This window comes from Melospiza georgiana, chromosome 3, assembly GCF_028018845.1.
Source record: "Melospiza georgiana isolate bMelGeo1 chromosome 3, bMelGeo1.pri, whole genome shotgun sequence".
NCBI classification, from domain to species: Eukaryota; Metazoa; Chordata; class Aves; order Passeriformes; family Passerellidae; genus Melospiza; species Melospiza georgiana.
Window position 1 is genome coordinate 23,041,289 of NC_080432.1, and position 27,532 is coordinate 23,068,820.

Here is a 27,532-nt window from a genome sequence, read left to right on the forward strand (position 1 = left end):
TTTGGGGTTTTAGAATATAGTAATACATATGAACCAAGATGGAGGTTTTAGGGCAGAGACAGGTTGTTCTTCTTTACCTTCTTCCTTCTTCTTCATGGGTTTGGGTGGTGTTTTGTAACTGGATAGAAAAATCCACAGTGAGGACTTTGAGTGATCAGTTATGGGGTTAAAAGTGAAAATAACTTAGGTATCATTTCTTAATTGGATGGTTTAGCCTTAAAAGACCTTGTAAGAAGAGATTGTTAGCCATTTTGTGGCTTGCTAATGAAGGACTGCAGAACTCACTGGTGTGAGACTGTAACATTGATAAGAAATAATAAACACCTGAGTCTGAAGTGCCTTCAATCCCGAGTCCGACAGAGGTAGAAAAAAAATGCCAAAAACCGGCAGGTCCCCTGCCTGGCCTGTCCCTGCCCTGCTCGGGTAGGAAACCCTCCCTGTGCCCCCGATCAGACTCACAGGCACCTGCCGTACCTGCAGCGGCTCTGCCCCTGCTCCCCTGCTCCTTCTCCAGCTGCTTCAGCTCTTCCTCCCCACCCCAGGAGACCATTCACTTCTTTACCCCACCCTGCCACCCACAGCCATTCCCAACTTTGTTCTCAATACCTTCCCTTGAAGGCGCTTCTCTGCATGGGTTCCCCCGCACTTTCCTGTCTTTCAGTCCCTTTCCTTGGTAATTTTTCAACTTGACTTGGAGAGACATCATTTCTCCTTAGAGACAGCTCTGTGCAAACACGCTCTGCTTGCTGCCCTCTCCTGCCGGCTCCCGGCTCGCTCCCTGATTCCTCTCTCTTACCCCCACTGCTGGTCACTCCTCACGCATCTCCTCGACTCCCAGCACATCCCTGCTTCCGACCTTTTCCCCTTGGGCTTTTATTGCTGGGAATGGAAGTGAAAGTTATTCTCAATTAAACCAAAAAGGCCGTCGCAGGTGTGCAAAGTAATACTGGATTGTACCCACTCACAGCCAGAAATACCTAATCACACTGGGATTTGGGATGGCAAAGCAGAATGTTGAGCCAGTGCTTTTCTTTTCTTTTTATTAGTGAGGCTTCAGCAGGGAGCAAGAGCACCACTTACAACATGTTATGCTTGTTATTGTAAAAAATTACTGGTTGTTTTTGCTAAGGAAAGAATAGTCTTATAAAATAGCACGTACAAGGCATTGCAAATACTAGGAAGCTGTCCCAAAATAAATGTTTTCATGTTTTTACTTATATTCTAGCAATTTCCCATCTCATTTTTTTTCATGTCCCTGAATCATGTTGTTCGCTGATACTTTTAAACATTGCACAATGTTTAAGCTCTTTAAGGGCACCATACTTTTGCTGGATGCAAAGCACCTGCTTTCCATTTGCAGGTGCTCACTGAAGGATAGCACAGCACTGAAGTGAAAATGGATGTTAACTCAATTTCCCCGTGGTTCCCAGAATAGCTGATTGCTTTGCTACAGACACCGCAGCACAGGACAAATGGCATGGTTATTTTATTCTTTAAGCCCATTCTTTGAATGCTGCCTCATAAACCTCTTGCCTCATTCCCATATTTCCCCACAGAGGTCTCACTGTTTCCCTAGTAACAGAACAGACTTTGAAAATTTGTGGAAGTCTTAAACAGTTGTCACTACATTATATTCAAATACCCCAGAGAGACCAGAGGGAGCACTCAACAGGAAAAACCACGGCATTCTTTGGGTTAGTACTGCTAGGAAATAAGGCAGAAAAGGGTCTGCCATAAATCATTGTGAGAAGCCCCCAGAGTGCTGGATCCAGCTCTGGGAGCCCCAACACAAGACGGACACAGAGCTGCTGAAGTGAGTTCAGAGTGTGGCCACGGAGGTGCTCAGAGGGCTGGAGCAGCTCTCCTGTGAGGACAGGCTGGGAGAGCTGGGGCTGTTCTCCCTGCAGGAGAAAAAGGATCCAGGGAGAACTTACAGCACCTAAAGGGGGCTACAAAAAGCTGTGACAAGAGCAATTAGTGCTAGGACAAGGAAGAATCTTTTAAATTGAAAGAGGGCAGGTTTGGATTAGATGTAAGCAAGAAATTCTTTACTGGGAGGGTGGTGAGGCACTGGCACAGGTTGCCCAGAGAAGCTGTGGATGTCCCATCCCTGGAAGTGTTCATGGTTGGCTGGGACATTGCACAATGTGGTGTAGGGAAAATTGTCCCTATTCATGGCAGGGGGATTGGAACTGGATGATCTGCAAGGTCCCTTCCACCCCAAACCTTTCTATGATAAATGTAATCTAGTGCATCCCTTTATCTGCTGGTAGCTTTCTGCTACCAGCCTTATCTGAGTGATATTCCCCACTCACAGACTAGAACTGCTCTTTCTTATGAGCTGCAATACCTGATGATCAAGATCAACCAGTTAATTACAGTAATTGCAAAACTAGCTTGATACATTTCTAGTAAGGCGACAAGAAACTGCTAGTTTGAAATACAACTTTATTTTTTTAATCAATATGCAATCTACAAAATGTTATTACAAGATTATCAGCATGATCTCTTTGCACTTATACTGACAAAAGACCCAAATAAAATTATAGTTTCCATTAGAAGTAACAGCACTGCTTCAGAGTTATCAAAATTATTGCTAAGAACTACTAACTGCAGCAGTTAGTTACTGTGTTAAGTAACAAAAAGACAAATAAATGCAAAATAGGAGTACGGAGACCAATACCACAGCAAAGAAGTCTGCCAGGTAAAATAAACACAACCAAAAGTAACATGTGAAAATATGTGTTCAGATGTAAAATACTTTTGGACAAGTCATACAGAATCTGGAGAAAAACAAAGCCAGGAGCATAAGGATGACACAGGCTTGGTATCAAGCTCAGTGGAGTGCATCATCATCCTCATTTCTTGAGAGTTTCTACCCAGGGGCAACAGAACCATTGTTCTCCATCTCTGCACAGCTTCTGCTGTGGCATGCAGTAACACCTCTTTTCTTACCCTTTGTGCTCTCTTCTGGTTGGAATAAGCAGGCATTGCAGGTTTCTTACTTACTGACATAAAAAGTCATCTACAGACCATTACCACTATTCCTTTCTTCTTTTTTTTGCCTCTCTTTTATTCTTAGAGACTTTGATGCAGACCTCATTTTATCAGTAAAAAGGCTTCCAATGACTTCAATGGGTGTTTGAATCCAAAATTACATCAAGTACCATTTACCTGGAGTAATACAATTAGTACGAGAAAGATGAATGCAAAGATAAAGTTTGTCGGTTTCAGCAAATACAACACTAAGTAAGGCAAACACACTATAAAAATAGTTGTTCTCATTGATTTCTGTTTTAAATACAAAATCTCCCAAACCCTGCTGGTCCTTTGTGAAGGAAACACAGATAACATCTAAACACTGCTCTGAAGTAAATGTTAGTGAAATGTCAGCATCTGAAGTGACCCAGGCAGTTGGAAGCATTTCAGTGGCTGCAGGCGCTCGCTGCGGGAAGCAGAGATCAGACACGTGTGAAACCTGGCTCCTCACATGGTGCCAACACCTCATGGGTTATTTAAAGCTCCAGTCCTTCTGCTAGCTGGACACTGCTTATGCATCCCAACAGCTTATAGCTGTTCCTCATCTCCATTGTCCTTCCCAAAATTACAATTAGACTACTTGTAGCCTAAAGAATTCAGAGCCCATATGTTTGAGCAGTATCAGCTGCTGACACTACCAGTAGTAAGGCTAATTTTAAGAAAACTGCAGCTAACATTCATGGGACATGTTAGCAATGAGTCTTAAAGTTAAGAATATTTGGTCAGTAAGTTATGCTCAAGACAACACAGAAGAAAGGAGAAGCCTGGTTATTTCTGGTTTGGCATGTTGCAATATAATAGGAAGTTGGAATTTGATGGCGGGGAAAAAAGTCAGACAACCCAAATTTTCTTTCATTAAACTGCAGCCTGTTTTTAAATATTCTGACATCAAGGCATATGAACATCAGTGTGAGACTGAACAGGGCAATTATTCAATCTTAGGCTGCACTAATTGTCAGTTTAAACTGAAAGCCATGTATTAAACAGAGTAACTTTCTTTCAGTGTAGCAGTATTTCTATGGAGTTAATTCCCTGTTATCCTCATCCAACTCTGATTAAAGTTAATCACGAGTCTTGCAAGCCTCAAATGAAAATCCAGGGGTTTGCAACACAGATAAAGCTGTGGCTTGACCTTTTTATGCTATTGAGTTCAGTAAGTCTGAATGATCATTTGCACCATAACACCTTAATACAACTCTCCAACAGGAATGGTGACTTGTAAGGTGAACATTCATTATTTAAGCCACTCACTGCAAACAGTAGCTCATATCTTGAAGGGTGAACACTACCCAGGCTCCTCAAACACATCCTGAGACACAGCAGACACCTGAGAGCACAGCAGCAGCCACAGCTTCTGCAGGACCTGTAACACCACCAGGTACCCAGTGCCCAGCAGGTGAGTGATGTGAATGGAGATCCTAAGATGACAGAGAGATGGAATGGAGATATATAAGTTCCTCCTGCTTAAAAACAGAAAGATAGGGGCCAGCTGGGTGAGACAGGCTCTGGAGAGCAACCACTGCTAGCAGGTTTACTGAATTAGCTGTTTAATGCCAATCAAAACAAGCCAGCCCCAGACAAAGGTAACTGCAGGTAATTGCAATGCATATTTTGCTTCCTCTACCTCACTGAGCAAAGAGGTTAATAAATATTGTAGCTGTAGTACAGCCATGGACTTCAGCAAACTGCAGAGCTTGCCATGTCACCAAGTATAAACACCTTGCCCTGGTGGCAACACTGTGCCCCTTAGTTCAGCTGAGCAGAATATAAACCAAAATTAAATATTAATAAAACACACCAAACACTACTTGAAGGTGCTAATGGCTTCTCAAGTCAAAACACAGACAGAGGAGGCAACAGCTGAGACATATTTGGATCACTGCTACAGCCCAACGCTTGCTTAGATTTATAACAATATAATCTGCTAATAAAAAGGGATATATAGAGAAGCCCAAATACCATAATAGTCTATTTGGGGCTTTGGCAATGCAATACCCATAAAAAACCTGCCCTCAGGACTTACTGTAGAATCTATTACCCATTTCATTCTCAGCTTCTGGATGGGGGAAAAAGTTTATTGTGATGAACTAGGTTCATATTATGGTCTTCTGTTTCCTCAGACTGGTAATTTTCTCTGTGTATATCCCACATATTTCTACTTTTGGGGAATACCATTAATCTGTATTTTTACACAGTGTTCATATAAACAGTTACAAGCTATACAAAATATAAAGTGAGGCAGTGCATTCCTATATTTTTGTTCTCCACTAATTTTAGTTTGAAGTAAGGCTAATTTTAAGAAAACTGCAGCCCAAAAAAAAAGGGTATCATGGGCATTTTTAAAATTTATTATATTGTTTCAGACATGGAATTACAGCCTGCAGAAAATGGCAAAGGGGATAATGGTTGAAGGGAAGTATTAAAACCTTTCCCTAAAGGCCAATTGTTTGTGGAAAACACAATTAACACATTGACATTGGTGATTAGTAGCTCAGGCTGCCTGATGAAGCATCACAGCTTCATGTCTCTCATGACAGTCCATTCCTGCATTACTTCCCCATGGAAAATGCCTTTAGAGCCAAGAGCATGAAAACATCTCCCTTTCCAGGCATGTCTTAAAAGTTACTCAAAGCCACAGGTCCTGCAGTTTCCATACCAACATCTGGAGCTTGCATCCTAAAGGAGACACAGGGCAAACAGCAGCAACCAGTCTTTTCTCCAGTTTGTGGGGGGAAGCCTCCTCTGGTGTAAATTCTCCAAGCCTCATCAGATGAAAGGGCCCAGGACTGATTTACACTCACTGAGAATCCACCCCTTATCTCACTTGCTGCAGCAGTGAAAAGGAACTGTAATGCTGGCACAGAAACTTCAATCACATCTGCCATATGGGGTTTTTTGCCCAAGAGATTACTTTGAGTGGACCTAAAAAGTGCTGAGGGGGGAGCAGTTGCAGCCACAGAAAAATAAAGAGTATTATTATGCAGAGGACCCTTTTTCCCAATGAAATCACCCAATTTCCAACTCATTAATTAAGGCTCTTGTTGAGAATATTACTTGGACTTGTTCTACACACATACATCAAGGAGAGCCAAAACATGAGGGACTTTAGTTTTCAAACAGCACTAAAAAATGTAATTGGTCCTTCTGGACCTTACACAGGTGCTGATAGATCATGAGCACTCTGGAAGTTTTTATTAGCGAGTATTACATGCCCAAGTGACATGAACCTTTTGAGTAGTGCCATTGGGTTTCAGCAGGGAGTGTGAGATCATTCCCCAGTCACACAACAGGAAAACAATACATTAGAATCAGTCAGTGAAGTGCTCACATCCTGCTGCTCTGACAAGGAGACCTTGCTCATACCAGGACTCCCATGACAGGAAATTTACTTGAATGCAGGCCAGTCCAATGAGCACTGATTTGCACACTCAAACCCATAAGCACTAAAAAAAAAAATTCAATGACCGTGTTTACCCTAAACTAGGTCACTGCCCTTCTTCTAACAATAGAATTTCCTATGGAGATTGATTCCTACTAATATCCTGTGACAGTGCCTCCTGTCCTCTTTCATTGCATTAGGCAGTTGCCAGCCTTATCTGGGTCTTCTCCATCAAGCCTAATCCACTTCTTTTCAATTTCAACCTGCAGGTAGAAAGCAAAAAACAGCAGGTAGAGTTAGCAAATAATTGGACACGGAAAGTGTGAACTGCAGCAACAGCATGAAAAAAAGCTTTGACACAAAATCAAAATATTTCCAGACCCAACAGATTTCAAAACCACTACTCCCCAAAATAGCTCAAATGAGGGGAAAAAAAAAGCAGGTGCATTCACAGTTCTAGTCTTCAGTCTCATCTTTGATCAGACAAGGAATTATTATTTAATTATTCTTTTGCTCAAAGTCATTATCAAAAGTACATGCAAGATATGTTTCGAATACAAAGCAAATATGCTTTTCAAATACTGCATGGGGGAGCAGGGAGGGAGAAGAGGAGGAAAACATGGAAAGCATAGCTCTGAGAATACCTGGCAGCTGTAAAAAGCTTTCTGCACCACGTGTTTCTGGGGCTGCAGGTCACTCTCTATGCCCAGGGACTTCACTTCTGTTCCTGAGGCACAGGTGTCATGGACAACAAACTGGACAGTAGCAAATGGGTACCAGTCAGATGGGATCTCCTGGTCTGATCCCAGTTCCAGTTTGTAAGACAGGCTGTGTGGGTGATCCAAACCTTGGGAAAGAAAAAGAAAACCACCACACCATTAGCGAATTATCTTTTCTTTGTTAAGGTTCATCTCCTAGCAAGAGAGCACAGCTTTACCTTTGATAAACACAGAGCTGTTGTTTGATACAAGGTTATTCTAACTGTAATCTTTTGCTCTTTGGGCATAAAGTGGCCCTTTGTTCATTTTCTGTCTGCTTCAGCACACTTGTCACAGTCATTGCAATTTTACAAATTAATTTGCACAAGATTTACCAGATACTTTCAGCTTCTCATTGAGAGGATATTACAAATATAGGGCTTTGTTGCTAAATTCAAACTATTTGATGGAATCTCACTTTTCCCTTAAAAATGCATTTCTTACTCTGACAGAAAAATAAAAACTGGAAGGTCCCAGTGTAGAGATGCTGCAGAGATGCACAGGGCAGAGATGCTGTCCTGTGTCCAATAACCCCCTTTCCAGAGCTCTGTGCTGTAGAAATTTTACTGCAGTGCTTATTTCAAGTGCTACAGCTATCTAGTGTACCATCATTTATTACACTATGTCCACAGCAGGAAGATAAAGGTGCAGCTCAGAGTGCTGCTCAAACAAGATACGTCCCACCTGCCAGGATAAAGGCTACCTGGAGCCCCTGTCTGCCTGGGAAAAGAACATACCCCATTTCTTCACAGAACAAAAAAATGTACTGCTAAAACAACTGTGATGTAATAAAGCAGAATCATTAAGGATTTGTGCAGCATATTCTGAATAACTTTAATCATCCTAGGGATGATCCTAAGGATCACTTGCTTCAGCGTTTCTTACATGTGGCAATGATAAGGGCAAGCCCTTCTCCTGGCACACAGGAACACAGGGTGAAAGCTGCTTCCCAAAGCAACTGAAGTCAGCAGACTGACTGTGTGTGTGAAAGCAGGATAATTTAACATAATGAAAAGAATCCTCTCCAAATTCTCCAGGGCAAAACGTAGCAATTCTGCATTTCTCCTTCTCTCCAGGATTTTAATCACCAGCATGGATAACTAACTATGCTTTGGCTGCAGGCAGGGGGAAAAAAATTTAAAAATAAGAAGAAAAAGGATTGCCTGTATTTTGTCAAAGGCAAGCCTGGCAGTGTATATTTGGTTTTCATCCATTACACTGAATGGAATCTTGAAGTTCAGGGAAAAATGTCCCATTCTTTATGCACTGACTTCCCCCAGTGACAGGAATCAATTCTGTTACAGAATAAAGGAAATACTGAAGATGGAGTTAACATTAACTGAGCTTTATCCATCCCCTGGGGAAAATCATGCTAATATTCCACATCCACAGGCTCACAGGCATTTTGTAAGGCAGAAATAAATAAAAGAGCTGCATCTCCATTGCTCCTAGGAGCCTTGGGGTGGGTGCCTGTCTGTGCTGCAGGTTTTCCCTGTAACATGACACAGCCCTCTGGGCACAGCTCAGGAGAGGGTCCTGCAAGGCACTGGAGCACAAGGATCCCCAGTTTGCAAGGAGTGCCACGCCAGGGGCAGGCAGCACACGGCTGATGTCTCAGGACAATAACACAAAACACAGAGACAAGTACAACTGTAACATCAGGGACTTTATTGTGGAAATGGAGGAGGGAACAAAGTCAGAAATAAGGATTACAGCCACCTGCCACTGTCTTGAGAATGAAAGTGGAGCACAGAACAAGCATGAGGAGGAGATGGTGTTCATCACTCCTGTGCCCAGGGACAGGCAGATCTCTGCACCTCTGTGATGTGAGCCTTGTCCATGGTCTGCTGCTTGTCACCTCTTGTTGTGTCCAAGGCCATTTCTGCTGCACTAACACTCTCTTGGTCCTCAGTCCCTCTTCCAGTCTGCCTGGACATGGTGGAATGAACCTCTGTTGATGGAACCTCTCCATCCTTGACTCCTCCATCATCCCAGCAACAGGACACCATGAGGAACATCCTGTTAGAGCCACACTGCAAGATGTGATCCCATCTGAACCGTGCTCCTTTTGGCTCCCAGGACCTGCTCCCCTTTCCCATGGTGGTGCCAGGATGCAGCTTGGCAACACACAACTTACTTGACCTGTTCTTTGTGCTGTTTCCTGGGTTGGGCTGACTGCACACACAGACTCTGCACAGTGCCAGCCACAAGTGAAGCATCCTGGAGAGCACAGCAGGAACTGCAGCACCAAGATGCCATGGCATGTCCTGGCCAGGGAAAAGGCCAAGCCCTCTGAGGCTGTGGTTAACCAAGGATCTGAGGAAAAAGAGTTTGCTGCTTGTAGTTAATTTGTGGTAGAAGGCAACCAGCATACATCTAAGGGCTTTTGGAGATCAAATTCAGAATCTTCTTTGGGTTTTCTGGGAGAGAGGCCTATGAAGAAACAAAAAGCAATGGGAATTGTCTAGAAACTATTCTGTCTTCTGAGAAATGGAATCCAGAAATAATCACAGCTTGGAATTTTCCTAGGCAGATATTGGACGGTAAATGTTGGATAATCCAGATGTCCACTTGAGTCCAGGCACAGATGAGCCATACCTCTTGGGCTGTTGCTGAAAGTTTCCCTGCTAGACATGGCATAGTTGTGATTCAGGACTATCCAGAGAAACCTCTGGGTTTATATTCCAGCTGACTGACAGCCATGAGGTGGTCTTGGTGTTGGGAATTCTGGGGTGCTTCCTTTTCCTTAGATGGTAACCTGCAAAGGCAGAGACAACAGGTTTGGGATTTGGATAAGGCTAACCCCTTGGGTCCTCTGGAACAGATTCCATTGGACCTTTTTGCCTATTCCTAAAACACAGGGTTCCCCCAGCCCATCTGCCTCTTGCACCAACACCAATGTCAAAGGGAAGTACTCACCCCTTCACTTGTGGTGAAGTTCTGCCACTGCTGGGCTGTGCTGGGAGCACAGAGCAACTTCTTCCCATCAGCTGTCAGATGACAAAGTGACTGACCAGCGTTCTGGAAGGCTCTGAACATCCCCCCAGTTTTCACCTAAAACTGAGAGTTCTTTCCATCTCTGCTCCATGAAACCACTGCTTCCCAGGCCTTGTGTCACACTGGAGTTGGAAGAAGAAAGAGAGGCTGTGTGTAGAAGATCCTTTTGCAAAAGAAACTGTAGTGCTGAAAAAGCCAGGTGTTGGCCAGGAGGAGAGAGACAGGTGGGTTGGAGCAGGCACAGTGTGCTCAGGTGGCATATTCAGAGTCCTGACATATTCAAGATGACACATTCAAGCCCAGCTATCCAAAATGTGGCCTATCAGGCACTGCCAACACATGACCACCAGAACTGATGAAATCAAACCACACCTGAGAGGCAATCAGAAAAATGTAGGGAGATTACTGACATTTTACTATCTAATTTATGAGACAGAAACCCTGCAGTTCAGGTGTCTATGCAACTTGTTAAGACTTCTGTGAATTGACAGATTTTAGTCTGCTCAAATGTGAAAATCTGGCTCTTGTTTCTTAAAAGTATTCCAAACTCTTGCTCTTTGTCTCCAAGGAATACCAACAAAAAAGCCAAAACAAACAAACAAAAGATCACTAGAACTATGAAACTAGATTTCAAATATCACTTAGAATTCAAAAAGCATTTCAAAAGCAATTAATAATCTAACTTTGCATTTATTAATGCAGTTTGGCCCTTTTTCACCTGTGTAAGTAGCATTCAACCAACCTTGATCTGAGAAAGGCTCATGAAGCAAAGCACTTTAAGCCAAAATAATGTACTGGTTATCTTAGTTATGTAATAATTCTAGTTTTGCCAAAATAGGTCCAGTTCTAAAACTCTTACTTTGAACATGAAAACATAAACAATTACTAAGGACAGATTTACAGACATCGGGGTTGTTAGAAGCTAGTAACTCCTGCAGCCATCTCTAAATGGGTGCATTTCTCCAACCTGCTGGGAGAAGGGCATAGGGAACAGAGGAGTAGAGGGACAGTGCCACCACCAAGCCCCAGGTCACGGTGGTGCCAGTGCCAGGAGGAGGTGGCTGGGCAGGGATGGAGCCCCCCTGACAAAGCCATGGCTTTGAGTTTCCACCTGGGCAGTTTAGAGGATAAGAAAAGCAGCACCTGGTGGTTCCTGGGAACCACATCACCTCCCACAGCAGAGTCCATGCACAGATGCTGTAACAAGGCTGCCAGCAGCCACAACCTCCAGTCTGCTGTCTTGTTTAGGACCTGCTTCCTCAGTGCCTCCATGATGCAGAATGAAATAAGAAATAAGCAGCTGAAGAACTGTTGCTTTACGCAACGGCTCAAGGATGGAGGATTTCTCCTAGCAGGACAAATCACAGGGCTCAAATTTACACAGCAAGTGGTTAGAGCACAGTGCTTTGCAGTTTAGTCTCTCTTGCCCCCTGGGAGCTCCCTGGGAAGCAGCTGACACAGCTTCTCTGCTGCAAAGTCTGGCCCCAGTACTGTGCTAAAATCATAACATCTTCTGCACTTCCTCACACTAAGGCCCAGTTTCACAAACATAGACTCAAATTGCAGAAACTTCACTGAATCAGCCCTTCAAAACTTTTTTCCTTTTTTAAAAAATAATGCTAAAATTCTGACTCCAAATATAACATCTATATATCTGAATAGGCACAGGCAGCTTTTAAAAGTCTGCTGTTTCTTGCAGCTCCTACTGACTTCACTTGGCCAGCACTTTTCCAAGAAAACACTCCAGCAGAATCCAGTGGATATTAACATATTTCAATGCCCATAAATGGAGCCACAATATAACTGTAAGCAACCTTTCCTTTTCCCTTCCTTTTTTAAAATTTTATTTTAAGAAGCCTTGGACAAAGGCTTTTTGAAAGCAAAGTCCTCAGCATATTTTTCCGCCGGCGGTAAACACATTATGAAAGTTTACATATTTCTATTAGTTTGACTGTCTCCAGACTTTTGGCAAGCCTTGGGACAACTCTATTTTTAAACTCTTAACTGTGTACAGAGCACTTGATATAGAGGCTTAAAATTTGACTGGGCAGAATTACTACCAAAATGTTTTTTTCAAATGCATGAACATTTCACAGAGACAAATGATTCTGCAGATCTCAGCTAGAGGAATTATTCAAATGTCAGAAGATTAAGCTACTGGTGGAAAATAAAGTAGAGTTGTGAGATGCTTCAAAAACAAAAAAAAAAAAAAAAAAACAACAAACAAAACAGTTCTTCCTTTCAAATAAGTTAAATCTGAAGTTAACTGTGCACACCAAATCTTCAGGTGAAAGAACTGCAGGAAATTTGTAAGACTTAGATTCTTCTTTAAAATTGCCTTAACTGCTGACTTGATTTTACAGAAACCTACATTAAAAAGCACAGAATACTAAAAGCTACCCAAACAGTCCTGTAAGCCTTGGGAAAACACATATGTCATAGCAACATGGTGCAAATCTCTGAAACCTGGAGCAGAGGACAGGGATTTTGAAGACCTAAAGAATCTTCTGCCTTCTCATTCTCCTACATCTCTCCACCACTCCTCTGCCCTCCCTGTCCATTTTTCAGTCCATGCCCTTCACTGCCCTCCCTCTGTCATTGCTCTTCCCCCACCATTAGTCCTGGCTTAGTAGTAGAATGCCTGAAACTGGGACTTAAGAAGGTAAAATCTTTTCTGGACATTTTAAAGAGGCAGTTAGCCCACACAGGATAACACAAGATCCATATGTTAGTAACATACACTTACCCCCTTTTTCAAAAGTACAGATTTTACAGATACTTTACATTAAATGCTTTAACAGGTGCCCTTGTCTTACACAGATCCCCAAAGCCTCAGGTACACATAATGCAAAGGATCAAGCAAAGGATCAAATGCCTTCACTCTGCAGAACTTGAAGCAGAATACTGTATTCCTCAAGAATTTTTTGCCTTTAGAAAAGTAGTATATGCCTTTAGAAAGGTACTGGTAGTATGACTAAAAATTGGACTTGTAAACCCAAATATTTATATTTTTTTCTTCTTCAAAAAGTCATATTTTCACCTTTAAATTAAATTAACTACTTCCATATGTGAAATTAAAAACTTGTAGCTGTTTGTACTGCTACAAGTTTTCAGTGAGGTACCACCACCAGAAAGAAATGGGAATAAAGTGGGAGGCATTTTTTGTCAGTGCAGTTATTGCCATGAATGTACAATCTCAATGCACAAACCCATGAAAGAGGTAACAGAAACCATCCTTGGCAAAAGCACAGCACTTCCTACAGCAAATTTAATCACAGCACCCTCTAGTTCTGCATCATACCTTCCATTTCTTAAATGATGCTAGAAAGCCCAGACCCAGCAGTGCCAATACCACCTTTTCTATTACCTGCGTGATATTTGGTTAATAAATCATTTTACCAACTTCTGCTTCCCATTCCACCCATTGCCCTGCTGGTACACAGGAAGCATAAACCCTTCCCTCAGCCTTACTGCTACAGACTTGAGATTCACTCTGAATGAACAGCTCCGCTTCCATGATACCACACACTTTAAATGACTGACAGTACACCTACCTCCATCAAATAAATTACGAAATCATGGTTTAAAGAAATTGGTAAGTCTAAAAGATTTTTTTTCCTAAAAAATTATTCTGGCTTCTACCAACAGATAAAAACCCAAGCACGAACCCAGTGAAGACACACACCCAAGCCCACAGCACAAATTATTTACTTGAATTTTTGTCTGGAAGCCTGTCAATCTTCCACACCACAGCCCTGTAGGCACTCTCGTATTTTGCTGTTCCAACCGAGACTTGGATTACGGGGTCAGATTCAACCTCATGCAAAGCCCCAAGGCATGCTCTCCTGTTCATTTTGGCTTTTAGGGATTTCTGCCTTTGCAGGTTCATGGTCCAAAGTGCTTTGATCCACTGTGTGGGAACAGGAAAGCGTATCATAACATTTTCACAGTATTTCACAGAGGGTAAGCGTGTGGGGATGTGAGCAGTTGAGGCCATGTTGATGAAAGCCTGAAGTTCAATGTATGCCCCCTGAACCACCACTGCAGCCTTCACAGAGAAGGGAAGGTCCTGCCCATTGTAGTGCGTCCTGAAACGCATCAGTTCCAGCCTGCAGGCGTCCGGGGGTGTAAACTTAATAATCCGTGACTGCTCAAATTCCTGCGCTTTGACACAGTTATGGAAATGGCAGTCGAGAATCTCAATCCACTTCTTGTCCTGCTCCTTCTCAAAGTAACGCTCGTCCCTCTTCTGGAGCTCCAGGTCGTTCAGGGTTAGGAAACACTCGGCGCCGCCGTTCACAAAACACAGGCAGTAAATGTGTGTGATGACAGAACTTTCCACGAGTTTTCCTTCTGCCTTAGTGACTTTCCCCCAAAAGTTATCCACTATTTCCAGAGTCATTTCTTGCTCTTCATAATTCCTCTTCTGTCTGGAAACAGTAGGAAGCTTCATGAGCTCCTCCTCGACCGTGGCGAGGAAATCGGTGAAGTCGTTGTAGTCGGTGGTGCCCAGCTTCAACATCTGCTCCACCTCTGGCTCGTGGATCACCTCCACTTTGGGGTGGTACCTCCTCTTCTCCGTGTAAGACACGCACTCGATCTTCACAGTGTGGATTTTCCCTGAGACATTGTAGCTCTCCAGTTTGGGTTCGGACAGCTTGCACTGCGGCTGCAGCTGGAACTCCTTGAAAGGTTTCTCCAGGCCCTTCTCGTAATACATCTGCAGCACCCCTCCAGCCAGGACGCTCAGGTAAATGGGGCCCCACTGCCGAGATGACATCATGTTCTTCTTCTCAGGAATCCTCAGCATGAATGGCCACCCGTCTGATTTCTGGCTCCTGAAAAGGCTGCGCGGGATGGCGGGGCAGAGCTTGTGCCACGCGGGGCTGCTGGAGATGGGTGGGTTTTCCAGGGTCTCACAGCTGTCAGCTTGTAGGTGTTCAAGCCTCTCACAGATGTAACTGAAGGAGCCCTGGTTAAGACTTTTCTGATCATTACATGTTTCTTTGTCTCTAGGATGACACCCACTCCTGTCAAGCACTTTGTCCTTCCTGTGCATGCTGGCATTAGCTGGAGACATGCTGAGGGAGCACCCTTCCTTCCAAAAAGGACTGGAAAAAGCACAGTCACTGTGGAAGTATGGGAAGTGTCCTGGAGCCAGCTCCTCACAGCTTCCTGGTGGATTAGGACTTCCTGCATCTGCTGATTTGGAGACCAAAGTCTTACCTGGATGTTCATTGGGTGAGGGGCTCAAAGGAAGGCTGCTCGGTTTCTGTGAGGCCAGGGATGAGCACGTCCCAGGGGATGGAGAAGGGTTAACATTTGATGGCCATTCAGGGATGGGGTAAAGCATGTGAATCCCAGACTTTGGAATGCAGGGGTTTCCTGGGTAGTCTCTGGTAGGTGTAGTAAGTGGAGAATTGCTGGGAGGTCCAGGACTCAGGTAGAAATCAACCACAGGAGACGAGAGCGGAGTGCTGCCTGTAGAGGATGGCCTGCTTGAAGAATCATGAACACTGCACAGGTTGAGCTTAAGGCCATTGGGTCTGGAGCTACTCTGATTGTCAACCAATTTCTGAGGTGACTGGAAGAGAGGCTCGTCATCAAAGGTGACCCAGTTTGCTGGATTTGGGGAACACATCTTGTAGGAAAACTTGAGGCACTTGCACAGCGCATCACCCGCAAGCCATCTATGGAGAAACAAAAAACATTATTCAAATCAAACTCTAATCACACAAAGCTCAAATTTGCAAGCAGTTCACAAATCCAGTGTATTTTGTTTTACATGTATAATCTGAGAAAGCTGTGTAGAAACTGATAAACTGCCTGTGAATCCCCACTGCTCTCCCAGGCTGGGGATTGAAGGGAGTTCTAAGCTCTACAGCTGTTCAGAGCATCTGATGCACAGAGCCTCTCAATCAGAGAGAGCAGAATGCCCCACAGCAGTACAGGATTGCTTGAATAATACTTTCAGCTTCATTATATACAACATAATACTATACAGCTTATGCATCATTTCAAATATGGACAGATTTTTCCATACCAGGCATCTGCTCTGGGTAAGGTTTCCCCTCCTTCCCAGCATTTTACTAAGAACGGTGCGGCTGTCTCCAAAAATAGAATCAGGAGGGAGAGAAGGGATTATTTTTTTGATGAAAAGCTGCAGCAACTCAGTGCTGATGGCAAAGGTACACATGCTGCTGTCATCAGGGCAGAAACCTGGATGCCCGCCTGACATGGGCAGGAATCCCTTTACATCAGTTCCTTCAACCCAGGCTTACACTCTTAACTGGAAATGTTATAAGGAAGCATTGGAAAGGCATTAAACTTTTAAACAAGAAATTAGCCCAAAGGATGAGCAGTACATTCCTGCTGAGGAGCAGACTGCAAGCCTGCACCGCAGACAAAACGCTGATGAAACAAAAGTCAAGGCCAAGCAACAGCACTCACATCTGCCAAGCACTGAATTGGCTGGTGGCCTGGAAAAAGGACAGGTCTTTAAACCAATTAATAAACTACACTTCATCAAACAAAGTGTCTTTGGTAAAAGGGCTCAGCTGGATGTCCTCTGAGCAGGACTGCAACCAGTAAATCATTAATCTTGCCTTCGTGGTTCTAAACTGTGCGCTGAAATTTAAATGCTCGTTGCATCCTTATGCAGGGCATGTTGCCCCCAAAGTTTTTCCTCCCCACTGCTCCTGCCTGATGAGGGAGCAAGCAAAAAATTGCCAGCGCCTGAGGAGGAATGGAGTACAATGAAACAGCAGGGGGGCACATATAAACACGGCTCATTTGATAGAAAGTTACTCTTGTTCTGTCAGAACACATCCACGTTTGCCTGAAAGCACAAGGAAGGCGGAGTTCACAGAGACAAAAACCACCTGCGTGGACATTACTCTGGTAATTAAGGTCAGCTAATGATGACTTGGAGCTATTGCCCTTCATGCACAGAGAGCCACAGTCAGGCTGTTTAATTGCACTACAGAATCACATAACCATAAAAGCCATTCTTTATCTGTAACTCATAGAGAACAGTTCACTTCTAGACATGCTGCAGTTCAGCCAAGTGAAACTTGTGCTACAAGTGTCTATTTTTATCGTTATTCCATTATTTCTGGGGCAGTTTGTAGCCAGTAAGAAAGTGCCATAAGCTGTGGCACAATCAGCTCACTCTGAGGCTGGCCAACAGAGAGCTCTCAACAGAGGGGGACTCTGCTCCTTCATTAGGTTCTGAACTCTCGACCTTTTCGTTCAGAAAAGTATTTGCACTATGCTAGTTATTTTATAAGCACTCTAATCACCACTTACAGAAGGACGGAGAGAAAAAAGGAGCAAACAAGTACAAATTACTGTCATAGCTCAGACACACACAACTACCAGTGTGTCCTTCACCCACACAATCACTTCATCATAAAGCGCAGCAATGGAAAGAAAAATCACAGCTATTTGGTCTCTGACTTGGTCATCACTTTTTCCTCCCATATCACACCCTTCTCCTCCTCTCCCTCTTGTTGCCACCATGGGTCTTTCAGCATTAATTATTTCTAGAGCTGAAGTTTCAAAGGTTTCAGCCCTCTTTTCAAAGCCCCATTTGTTAGGAGCAGCTAATGTGATGCTGGCTCGGGGTGTGGCTTTTTCCTGGAACAGCTGGGACACTGGGGCAGCCTGGTGGACAAGAGAACATAAGGAAACAGCCTCTAAGGCTGCCACCAAAAACTCCTCTGGCATTTACAGGAGATAAGGGATGGCCAGAGAGAGAAAACAAACACAATGTGGATGGGAGAGAAGCGTTTCTCTGTGGAGGGGCTCTGGGGATGCTGCCACAACCCTCCCGTGCGACCACAGCCATGCTCAAGGGGAAATCACACAACACTGAGATGCACCAATGGAAAAGAAACCATAAAATCGGGTGTTTACAATAAAGAACACATTTGCAGACTGTTTCCTTTTCTTGTTAGAAATGGAATTTTTCAGTGTCCTTTATTATTCCCAGATGTTCAGGGGGGTTTTTTCCCCCCAAGGTCTGTTACTACTCCCTTTTTCAAATGCGATGTTGCAGATTATTTGGCAGGGGGTTTTTTTTCCCATTACAAAACAAAAAGATGTTTGAACTCCACCTGCCAAACATTTAACTTCAGTCAGTAAGTGTCAATGAAGAAAACCACTTTCCCAGATGGAAAAAAGTGGGAAAAATCACTTTCCTCTGCAGTCACAATGCTCTCAGTGTACCTGTAAGAGGCTGCAGCTTTCAGGTCTTGTTGCTGTTGCAGTTACATGGGAGTTTTTAAAAAGAAAAAAAGATGCTGATTATAATAAAAACACACATGCAACAAGTGTTGAAATAGATAGTGAGCAACATTGCTCACTGATCCCCAAAAAATGACTACAAGGAATGGAGGAAAAAAGCCCAAATGGATTTTTACAAGCTGATTGGAGAATGTCATGCTAATACAAGGAAATGCAACCTCTTTTGTGTTAAGGATAGCACCACTCATCTACTATTTAAAAAAAAATAAAAATCAGTCTTATGCTGCTTTACATCACTTGTTCTCTGATTCTTTTACATCTGCACAAAGCAATAAAATAATGCTTTCAATTTCTATTGTGTCCTAAACTGTGCTCCAATGCCTTCCTATAAACTGGAACGTTTTTCCTTGAAATCAAACTAAAATTCAGGCTTCAGGATAGATGTGTTTTCCCTCCAAAAAGCAAAGGTCCCCCATGGGACCCACATAAATGTAACCCAAATGCTTTGGGTAAAAGGAAAATGATACAAGATACCATTGATCACACATGTTATGGGGCCTGTGACGTTTAAATTACAAGCATGTGTGCTATCTTGTTCAGAGAGGAGGCAGGAAATACCATTTTTAGAATATTGAAACTGCCAGTAAAAAAAAAAGCTGGCTGAAATAACAGTTGATCCCAGGTGCATTAATTCCAGTGAACCCAAAAGTTGCAATTCATTTCAATTCATCCTCTTCTGCCTGAAAACAATCTTCCCATTTATCAGATTAACACACTCCCTCAGCATTTAATGAGCAGTCATTGCAGCTTAATTTCTTCATTTTAATACCTTGAGGATGGAAAGAAGAGAAATCCTATCCCGTTATTGAGAGATTTTACAGGCTGTAGCTATCCCTGGGTCCTTTGTTGCTTCAGAAATCCCAGATCAAATCTGCAGCAAAAACACAGCTCAACTTCCATGAGTTGCTGGGGGATATTGTTACCTTTTCCTGCACTAATAATGACTCCCTGCTCACTCTGAGGTGCATCCCAAGGCGTTGGCTTTGGCACTTTTGATCCAGATGCTGTTGGGTGCTCAGGGTGTGCCATCAGCCATGTCCCCACCACGCTGTGACAGCACAGCCTCCTGTCACCTCCTGCACCACACAGTGCACAGCTGCACCCCCTGCACATCTCCACATCTCCCTCTCTTCAGGGGCCTTCCCTAAAATCTGGCACCAATTGAAACCCTCAAGCACATGCCCCTGTGTTCAAACATTAAGATCCTCTATTAAAATATTGGAGGAGCTAAAGAGGAAGGTCAGGGAAACACCTCCCTTCTGCAAAGCACAAAGCAAGTAAATGCAGAGTTTAATAGACAGTACTCACACTCCCAACACACAGAAAAGCATAATTTTATAAATACATTCCTTACTGCCTGTCCAGCTCCAGAGGCCATTGCAGCTCCAGAACTGTTAAGCTACACATCCTGTAAACAAATTCTCTTTGGAACACCCAAGCACAAAACTTATGTGTGCCACTGGCTCAGCTGGGTAAACACCAGCCTCATTACTTGCTCCCAGCTCAAAAAAAAACCCCAGATTCATCTACATACAGTGTGACAAAAGAGTTAAATAATCCCTTCCAAATAAGCTGAGCTCTTCCCGTGAGCTGCTCTGTTTGTGGACAGTGCCTGGCCATTTTTTATTTCCACCCTTCCAGAAAAACTACGGACCCCATTCACCACTACATGTCAGTTTTATTTCCAGGAGCAAGGTTGTCTGTTGCACACAGGCCATATGGAAATTTAATGCCAAGCTCTGCATCCTGTGCACGCTGTCCCACAACCACACCACGAGTTGTTGCTTTTCTTTCCACAAACACCCAGAGAATCCTTCAAGCTTTTTGCCACAGAGTGCAAGAGTCCCTCAGGGAGGTACAAATTCTCTGCAGTTTAAGCAATAAAGCACATATGGTATATAAAACACCCTAAATGTTTCTAAGCCCTTGTGATATCCAAGTAAAACATGGCAGATTTATCTCTGTGTTTTACTGCCATATTCTTTGTGTCACTGTTTTGGTTATTACTTAACTCTGCAAAAAAAGAAAAAAACTTGAAGCACAACTTCTACATAAAATACTGCTTGATTTATGATGATTTGCCTCAAATTTTACTTTGATATTACATGTGGCTTCACTTCTATTTATTTAACTCTGCTTTTTCTATCCTAAATACACATAAAAAAATGTATCCAGTCTATACGTCTGAAATAAACATAAACAAAAGTCACAGCTGATGGGACATAGGAATTTCTTGGCATTTTCTTGTATTTGGGATATGAATTAAGCCTCCCACTGCATTACTCATTTTAGAAAATAAGGAACTGGTGTAATAGTCAAAAATACACCGACTTCAAAGTGCAGTGTGACATTTTATATACATTGCTCACTCTCTGGGGCATAGGCACAGCTGGGAGAAGTTCAGGGCTTGCAGCTAATCTGTTTAATTTGGAATTCCTTGCTCTTGGCCCCAAGAGCTGGAGGAATTGAGGGTTTCAGCTTTTGACAGTGCTCACGTCCCCAGAGCAAAGGCAGGCCCAGCTCCCTCAAACACCTCTCGCTGTTGCTTGCTCCTGCCTGAAGGCACAAGCCTGAAAAAATTGACATTTTTAAGGGTATCAACACAGCCCATCACAGCTCTCAAGGAGAGACAACACTCACTTTCTTTGACAGAGAAAAGGGTTGGGCAGAGGCTAAAACACTCTCCAGTGAGGAGGATGTCACAGGGTTTGGGGTGTGGGGGACTCCCCACCAGCAGCTCACAGCACTGCTGTCCCTGCACACCAGGAGAGCATCTGGGATGCAGCCAGGGAGGGATCCCACAGGCACTGCATGATGGAGGCCTGAGGAAATTCCAGCTGCTCTGCTCTAAAAGGCTGTGAGCTGATATGAGAGTCACACCAGAGGGAAATCCTATGGGATGCTCCCAAACGGAGAATGAAAGAAAAGGAGCCAGAGTCACATCTCTGTTAACCTCTGCTCAGCTGTGCCTGCAGTGGATCATCCCCAAAGGAGTAGCTCTCCTTGCTGACAAGAGGAGGAGGTTGGATGCTGAGGATATCCACTGGATCTGAAAATTTAGCAGAGCTACTCAGAACAATTCCCATCTTTGCCATGGATAATCACTCAAGCCTCAGCTGTTACACACTGTAAAAAAAAACTTCTTTTCATGTGCAGATCCATTCTGGGAGTCCTTCCCTAACACTCAGATGTGAAGTCATTCCAAATCTGCCTGGAAAAGACAACAAAACCTCATGCATGACTGGTCTTGTGTGTAACTCCATCAGCTTCAGCCACCCTTCCCATGGACACGAGCCGTGATTCCCACACCCTCCCTCACCCCACAGTCACATCACCACTCTGAGTCACATCAGCTTTGTCCTTCCCTGCTTCCCGAGTGGGGAACAGGAATCAAGGCAGAAAAGCTTAGAGACATTTACTGGAAGTGTCTGTATGATTTTATGGAGACAAACCAAAGGTATTTCCTAAAGGGATCGAGGGATTTTTACAAATCACAGCTGCACAGCCACCTGGGATTGCACCCTCATTGCACCCTCAGGGGGTTTTTGCAGAGCTTATCAGGAACATAACTTTAGGAATGAGATAACATAAAATAAATAGAATAAATTAAAAATAATAATTTTTTAAAATCTATTTTAAAAAAATAGAAACTAAAATAGAGACCCAGTGTATCTTTGCCATCAGGAAAGACACTGGAATGCCGACCTGAAGCTGCAAAAAGCAGCAGAGGCCCTCTGACCCCACAGGCCACTTCTCTCACCTGAGGAGAGCCAGACCCCCTACGGAACACACAAACCAGCGAATGGAACAGCGTGGAGAAAGAATCAGGCAAAAAATCAGCCTCTAGCTACCAAACATCCAAGGCTCACAGCTTGCAACAAGCACTTTCTAACATAAAAAAAAAAAAAAAAAAAAAAACAAAACAGTTTTCCCAAGACACAGCTACACATAACTGCTTTGTTTCAGGGAGATGAAATAACATCTTGCATCACACCACAAAGTGCATAATTCTGGTACATAAAGAAGAGCCACAGGTACACTTAGAACCTGTTTGGTTTTCTTTTTAACATAACCAAAGTGATAAAAACCACCTTTGTCTCTGGCATATGTGTAAGAACAGCAAACAGCAGTACCCAGCACGAGTCTGAGCATCTTTCTTGAGCACATCAGTTCTGAGCTCTCAGTCAGTTCCTGCAGATGGCATCCCAGCATTTTCCTGTTTCCTGGGCAGATTCCCCACCTCAGGAGGGGACAGACTGTCCCAGGTGTCACCAACACAGGTATAGTGACCTGTGGTTCTGTGCATCTTTGGCTGGAACAGGGAAGCCAGGACAGGGGCACCCAGCTCATGCCCCATTTGCTGGCAAATGGGATGGCCAGGAAACCCTCAGGAGGACACAGCCTGCTATCAAAGACACTAGGAACCCTTTTACCAGCTCAAAATAGAACTGGATTAAATCCTGAGAACCACAAAATGGTTCTCTATGCTTTAGTGAACATCTTTAACAGAAAAAGCTTGTTTTTCCTAGAAGAAATAACAAAAAGCCTGATGAAATCAATATTAACTACTCAGAGCTTTTTATTCTCTTCTTTTCTGGATATCACAGTGCCATCTAAGACACATCCCTTGTGTGCAAGAGGTGACTGCAAGGGGTGATGCAAGGCATGATTGCATCTTCTCAAAGCAAAACAGTCACACATAGCAGTGTATTGTGAAAACGCCTTTGTTTTTTTTAAAGTTAGATAGTGCTCACTGCAAACCTGTAACCCTTAAAAAGCGTTTTTGCTGGAGGTTGGCTTTTGATCTGTGCTGTTCCACTTAATTTCTTCCCATTATTAGCATAGACAAGACAGGTAAATCATATTTAATTCACTTATTTCACTGTGTTCCTGTCACATGTACATCTCCCACAGGGCCCACTCACACTGAGCTCCCTGGGCTAGTCCTGCTTCATCCTCTGAACCACACTCCTCCTCAGCATCACCACAGTCATGGCACAGCTTACACTCCACAGGCACATTTGGGAGAGCCAAGGGACAGCAGGGATTCATGTAAATTGTTTATTAACACCAGCTGTCATTTCACTGTACAGAACTTTGTTGGGTTCTTTTAATAATAATTTAAAAAATGCTCTGGCCTAGAAGAGACAGGAAAATAAATCTATTTTTATTTGCAGTACTCCTGCAGGTCACTAAGTTAATGGAATGTTACTGCATCTACTGAAGCAATTTTTTTAACTGTGTTTAGGAAACATGTTTTTATTAGGAAAGCACGCACATCCCTCAGAAGTGCTGTGGTCACAACAGCTCTGCACAGGGCTCTGGCAAGTACTTTAGCATCCCAAACCTCTCCCTCTCTTCTCCCCATGGGCAGAGACAGATTTATAATGGACTAAGAAGCAGCAGAAATGCAGTTATGGGTGGCTGTCCCACTTTAGTAACAGCATTTTTTTTTTTGTTGTTGTTTTTAGGATTAAGCAGCTCTCTAGATTAAAAAAAAAAAAAAAAAGCCTGAGTACTTTGGCACACAGATCACATATCAAAATATTAAGCTGGCTGTGGACAGAAAGAAGTTTAAGTCTGGTTCTCTTGTAGTGTTTGCAGTGTCCAAGGGAAGGGAGGGATGAAATGCCACAAAGAACACGCAGCACAGAAGAATACTTCAAAACTCTTGCCACTAATCTCAGAGTGAGTAATAAAAGGTAGGGAAGCTGACAGAAATACTGTATTTAGGAAAATCACTGAACAGCATAACAGCCCCCTTTTTTTTTAATTTACTTTTAGTTCTGAGACAGTTTTTATATCTTAAAACTGCCTCATGCCTTAGAGCCCAAAAAACACCTGGCAATACCTTCCTGGAGTATAACCCATGACATAAGATTTGTGGAGGTCTTCTAGACATGAAAAGTACTGTCTGGCAGCTGTCAGGAACATTTTCTGGCAGAGCAGCTCTCACCTGATCTGTGGGATACTCCCCTTGTCCCTGTTTTCAGGCCCTACAGGAATGCCAGCACTGAGGGGAAGATGTAATGATTAAATCCTTGTTCGTTTGGATACAAGTACTGTTAATAGCAACTGATGACAGTCATGTCAGAAAGTGTAATTCCTAACACAGACACCAAAAAAAGCCTCATTTGGGTTCCTCTCCAAAAGCCTTTTAAGACAGACACGTGGGCAGCCTGCTTTGCTGAAGGAGAAGACATCAGGTTATATTTATACCAACCAAAACCAGGAGAAAAGGAGTGCCGGACTAGAGGGATCTTGTTTACCCAAACACAAAGCCAAACACTGCCCAGTTTTCATGCTGGAGTTAATGTCCACACACAGATTAACTTACAAACCCACATTAACCTGCTAGTCAGAGATCATCAACAAGCTGGGCCACTAAGTTTACAAACCCCAAAAACTTTTGAAGTGATAGAAAATGACACTTACTGCATATTCATGAGGGAGGAGGAAAACAATCAAAGCCCAGCATGAAGCAAGGACCTCATTCCTGCCTTGGGGCAGCTTTTCCCAGGGGTGTAATTTACAGCTCCAGCATCAGGTAAATACAATCTCTGGCCTGTTTAAACAAATTACTCTAAAGCTCAGCCACAGCTGGTTACAGAGCACAGGGCTGAGTTCTCCTCCTCTCACGCACTGAGGAAAGGAGGCAGCTGATCTTTCCTCACAGCATTTTCTCCCCTTGCACAAATCAGAGAACGCAAAGTGTTCCCTTCAGCTGCTGCTTTTTCTCCTTTCACAGCTACAGCAGAGTCTCGGTCCCCAGACAGCGCAAAGCGAGTTAACACCAAAATGAACAGTTCATTGTTTAAAAGCCTCAGGCTCCAAAACTTCTGTTCCCTCCTCCCCAGTCGGTCGTTACCACCCTCCCGAATAAAAGCTAAGTCCTGTTTGGAGAGAAATCAGTCAGGGTTTCTCCACCTCACAGCAAAAACACCGGGGAAGCATAGAATTGTGAAACTTTGGTTTGGGTCCGGAGAACAGCTTAGTCAGCGGTTTTCTCGGCACCCTTGTTTTTTCCCATAAATATCAGAACAGTTACACCTTAAAACAAACAAACAAACAAACAAACAAACAAAAAACACCAAAAAAACAAACAAACAAAAAACCCAAACACTTTAATACGAAGCCCCCCTTTGGTGAGCACTTACCTAAAGCCACAAAGGGTATATTTTCTACATTTTTTTTCTCGTTTACACCATCCTTAAAGCTCCATCCCGGGGGTCTGCACTAGAGGGACTCATGGTTCAAACATCCCAGCCCTGTGCAGCACATCCTCTGCATCCGCTCCGGGCGTTTTCCCAAAGCCCCCGCTGGATCTATGGGAGCGATTCCTGCAGCCACGCTTCCAAACAGCCCGACCCTACGTGCACGCTTTAACATCATCAGCCGAACCGCTAAGAAAACATGAGAAAGGCTCCAGGAATTCAACTCACTTCGAGTACTAAAGAAAAACACTCCAGTCTCCTCCCTAAAACAAGGCAGAAGTCATGGGAATGAAATCCCGTAGGATGCCCGGCTCACAAACCCTCCCGATTTCCGCCGTGGTTTAAAGTACCCAGGCAAAACCATCCCCTGGGCAAAACCAGCCCCTTTTCACCACTTGTACTGGAAAAGAAGAGCAAAGGAAGAGAAAAAGGAAAGGGGAAAAGAGGAGAGGAGAGGAGAGGAGAGGAGAGGAGAGGAGAGGAGAGGAGAGGAGAGGAGAGGAAAGGAAAGGAAAGGAAAGGAAAGGAAAGGAAAGGAAAGGAAAGGAAAGGAAAGGAAAGGAAAGGAAAGGAAAGGAAGATAGGGGGGAAAAAAGAAATAAAAAAAAAAAAAAAAAAAAAAAAGAAAAAGGAGCCGAATATTTCTGTTAAATGCATCATGTTCTTACACCAAAACAAAAGAGCCCCATCCGCCGGCCCGCTCCAAGGCAGAACTTCGTGGCTGCGCCTCAGCTACCGGGAAAATTCCACTTCGGACCGAGTCCCCCCCGTGCCCCGCTGCTCCGGCCCGGCCGTCCCGGGGCAGAGCCGCTCCTTACCCGTTCCGGTCCCGCTCCTCACTCGCTCCGTGCCCGCTCCGGTCCCGCCCGCCGCCGGGAGCGCAGCAGCGGCCGGGCCGGGCCGGGCCGGGCTGGGGGCGGTGGCCGGGACAGGCCCCGCCCGGCGCATCCCGCCCGAGCATCCCCGGGAAAGGCCGGGCAGCCCGGGCAGCCAGGGCCGGGAAAGCTCCTCCGGGGATGGGAGATCCTCCGGGGCTCGGGAAATGTCCGAATAACCCGCAGGAGTGTGCGGTTGCGGTACCTGAAGTGTCCTTCTCGCCCATTCCCCTCTGCGTGCACCAGCAGAGGGGCAGAAGGGCTGCTCCCGAAAGGCCACAGCACACGGATGGAATGAGGAAGATGAAGAGGGGGAAAGCACCTATAAAAGCCTCCAGACAATTTCCAGGGACACGGAGCAGACTTGCAGACACCCAAATTGCCCATCTGAAAGGGTTTCAAGTAGTAGGGACAGCTCACTTAAAACAGTGAGCTTCAGTTTCTCGTGTAATCCATCCAAAATTCTTTGTGCAGCATTATACATCCATTTCAGCTCCACTGCTTTCCAGTTTTTGCAATTTCCCTTGTATTTTAGTAAGGAAGGACCTCCTTCTGCAAGCTGGTTTCTTTTGTCCCATTTATCTCCTCTGTAAAGTTTTCTTGTGTTTTCTGTGAAAACGAAGCAATCCTACCTCTTTGTTTTATGCCTGGGGGGTACTTTTTTTTTTTTTTTTTTTTTTTTTTTTTTTTTTTTTTTTTTTGCAGTCCTACCTCTTTGTTTTATGCATGGGGAGTACCATTCAGGCCCTGTCTGCATCTGCAATACAAGTGTTCAGTACAGTTTGCCTTACAAATAAATTCTTCAGTAAGCTGAACACCACTACTACACAAATTGCACTAGGATGAACATTGGCCATTTGTGGTTTTAAAAATTTTGGCATTTGCTTTCTTAATTTTTAAAAAAAATCCAGCGCCAAATTTAGCACAGAATTATTTCACCATAATTTAACCATTGAATTTAAC

The 27,532-nt window shown here is 43.8% G+C and overlaps 1 protein-coding gene across 1 annotated transcript; it reads right to left on the reverse strand.

Moving 5' to 3' along the window:
* Window positions 1-6,252: 6,252 nt before the first annotated feature.
* Window positions 6,253-26,572, reverse strand: STON1 (stonin 1). Its single transcript, XM_058021062.1, has 4 exons — window positions 26,513-26,572; window positions 13,885-15,863; window positions 7,063-7,265; window positions 6,253-6,681 (listed from the first exon to the last, which is right to left on the reverse strand). Exons 2-4 carry the CDS (start codon window positions 15,812-15,814, stop codon window positions 6,607-6,609), a joined length of 2,208 nt encoding a protein of 735 aa, XP_057877045.1. The 5' UTR covers window positions 15,815-15,863; window positions 26,513-26,572; the 3' UTR covers window positions 6,253-6,606.
* Window positions 26,573-27,532: the final 960 nt, after the last annotated feature.

Coding starts and splice junctions, on each gene's coding strand:
- STON1 (XM_058021062.1), bottom strand. CDS start 15,814: ATGTGTTCCCCAAATCCAGCAAACTGGGTCACCTTTGATGACGAGCCT. Junction 7,266..13,884: donor GCTTCCAGACAAAAATTCAA/GTAAATAATTTG, acceptor TTCTTTCCCAAG/GTTTGGATCACCCACACAGC. Junction 6,682..7,062: donor AAGCTTTTTACAGCTGCCAG/GTATTCTCAGAG, acceptor TTCTACCTGCAG/GTTGAAATTGAAAAGAAGTG.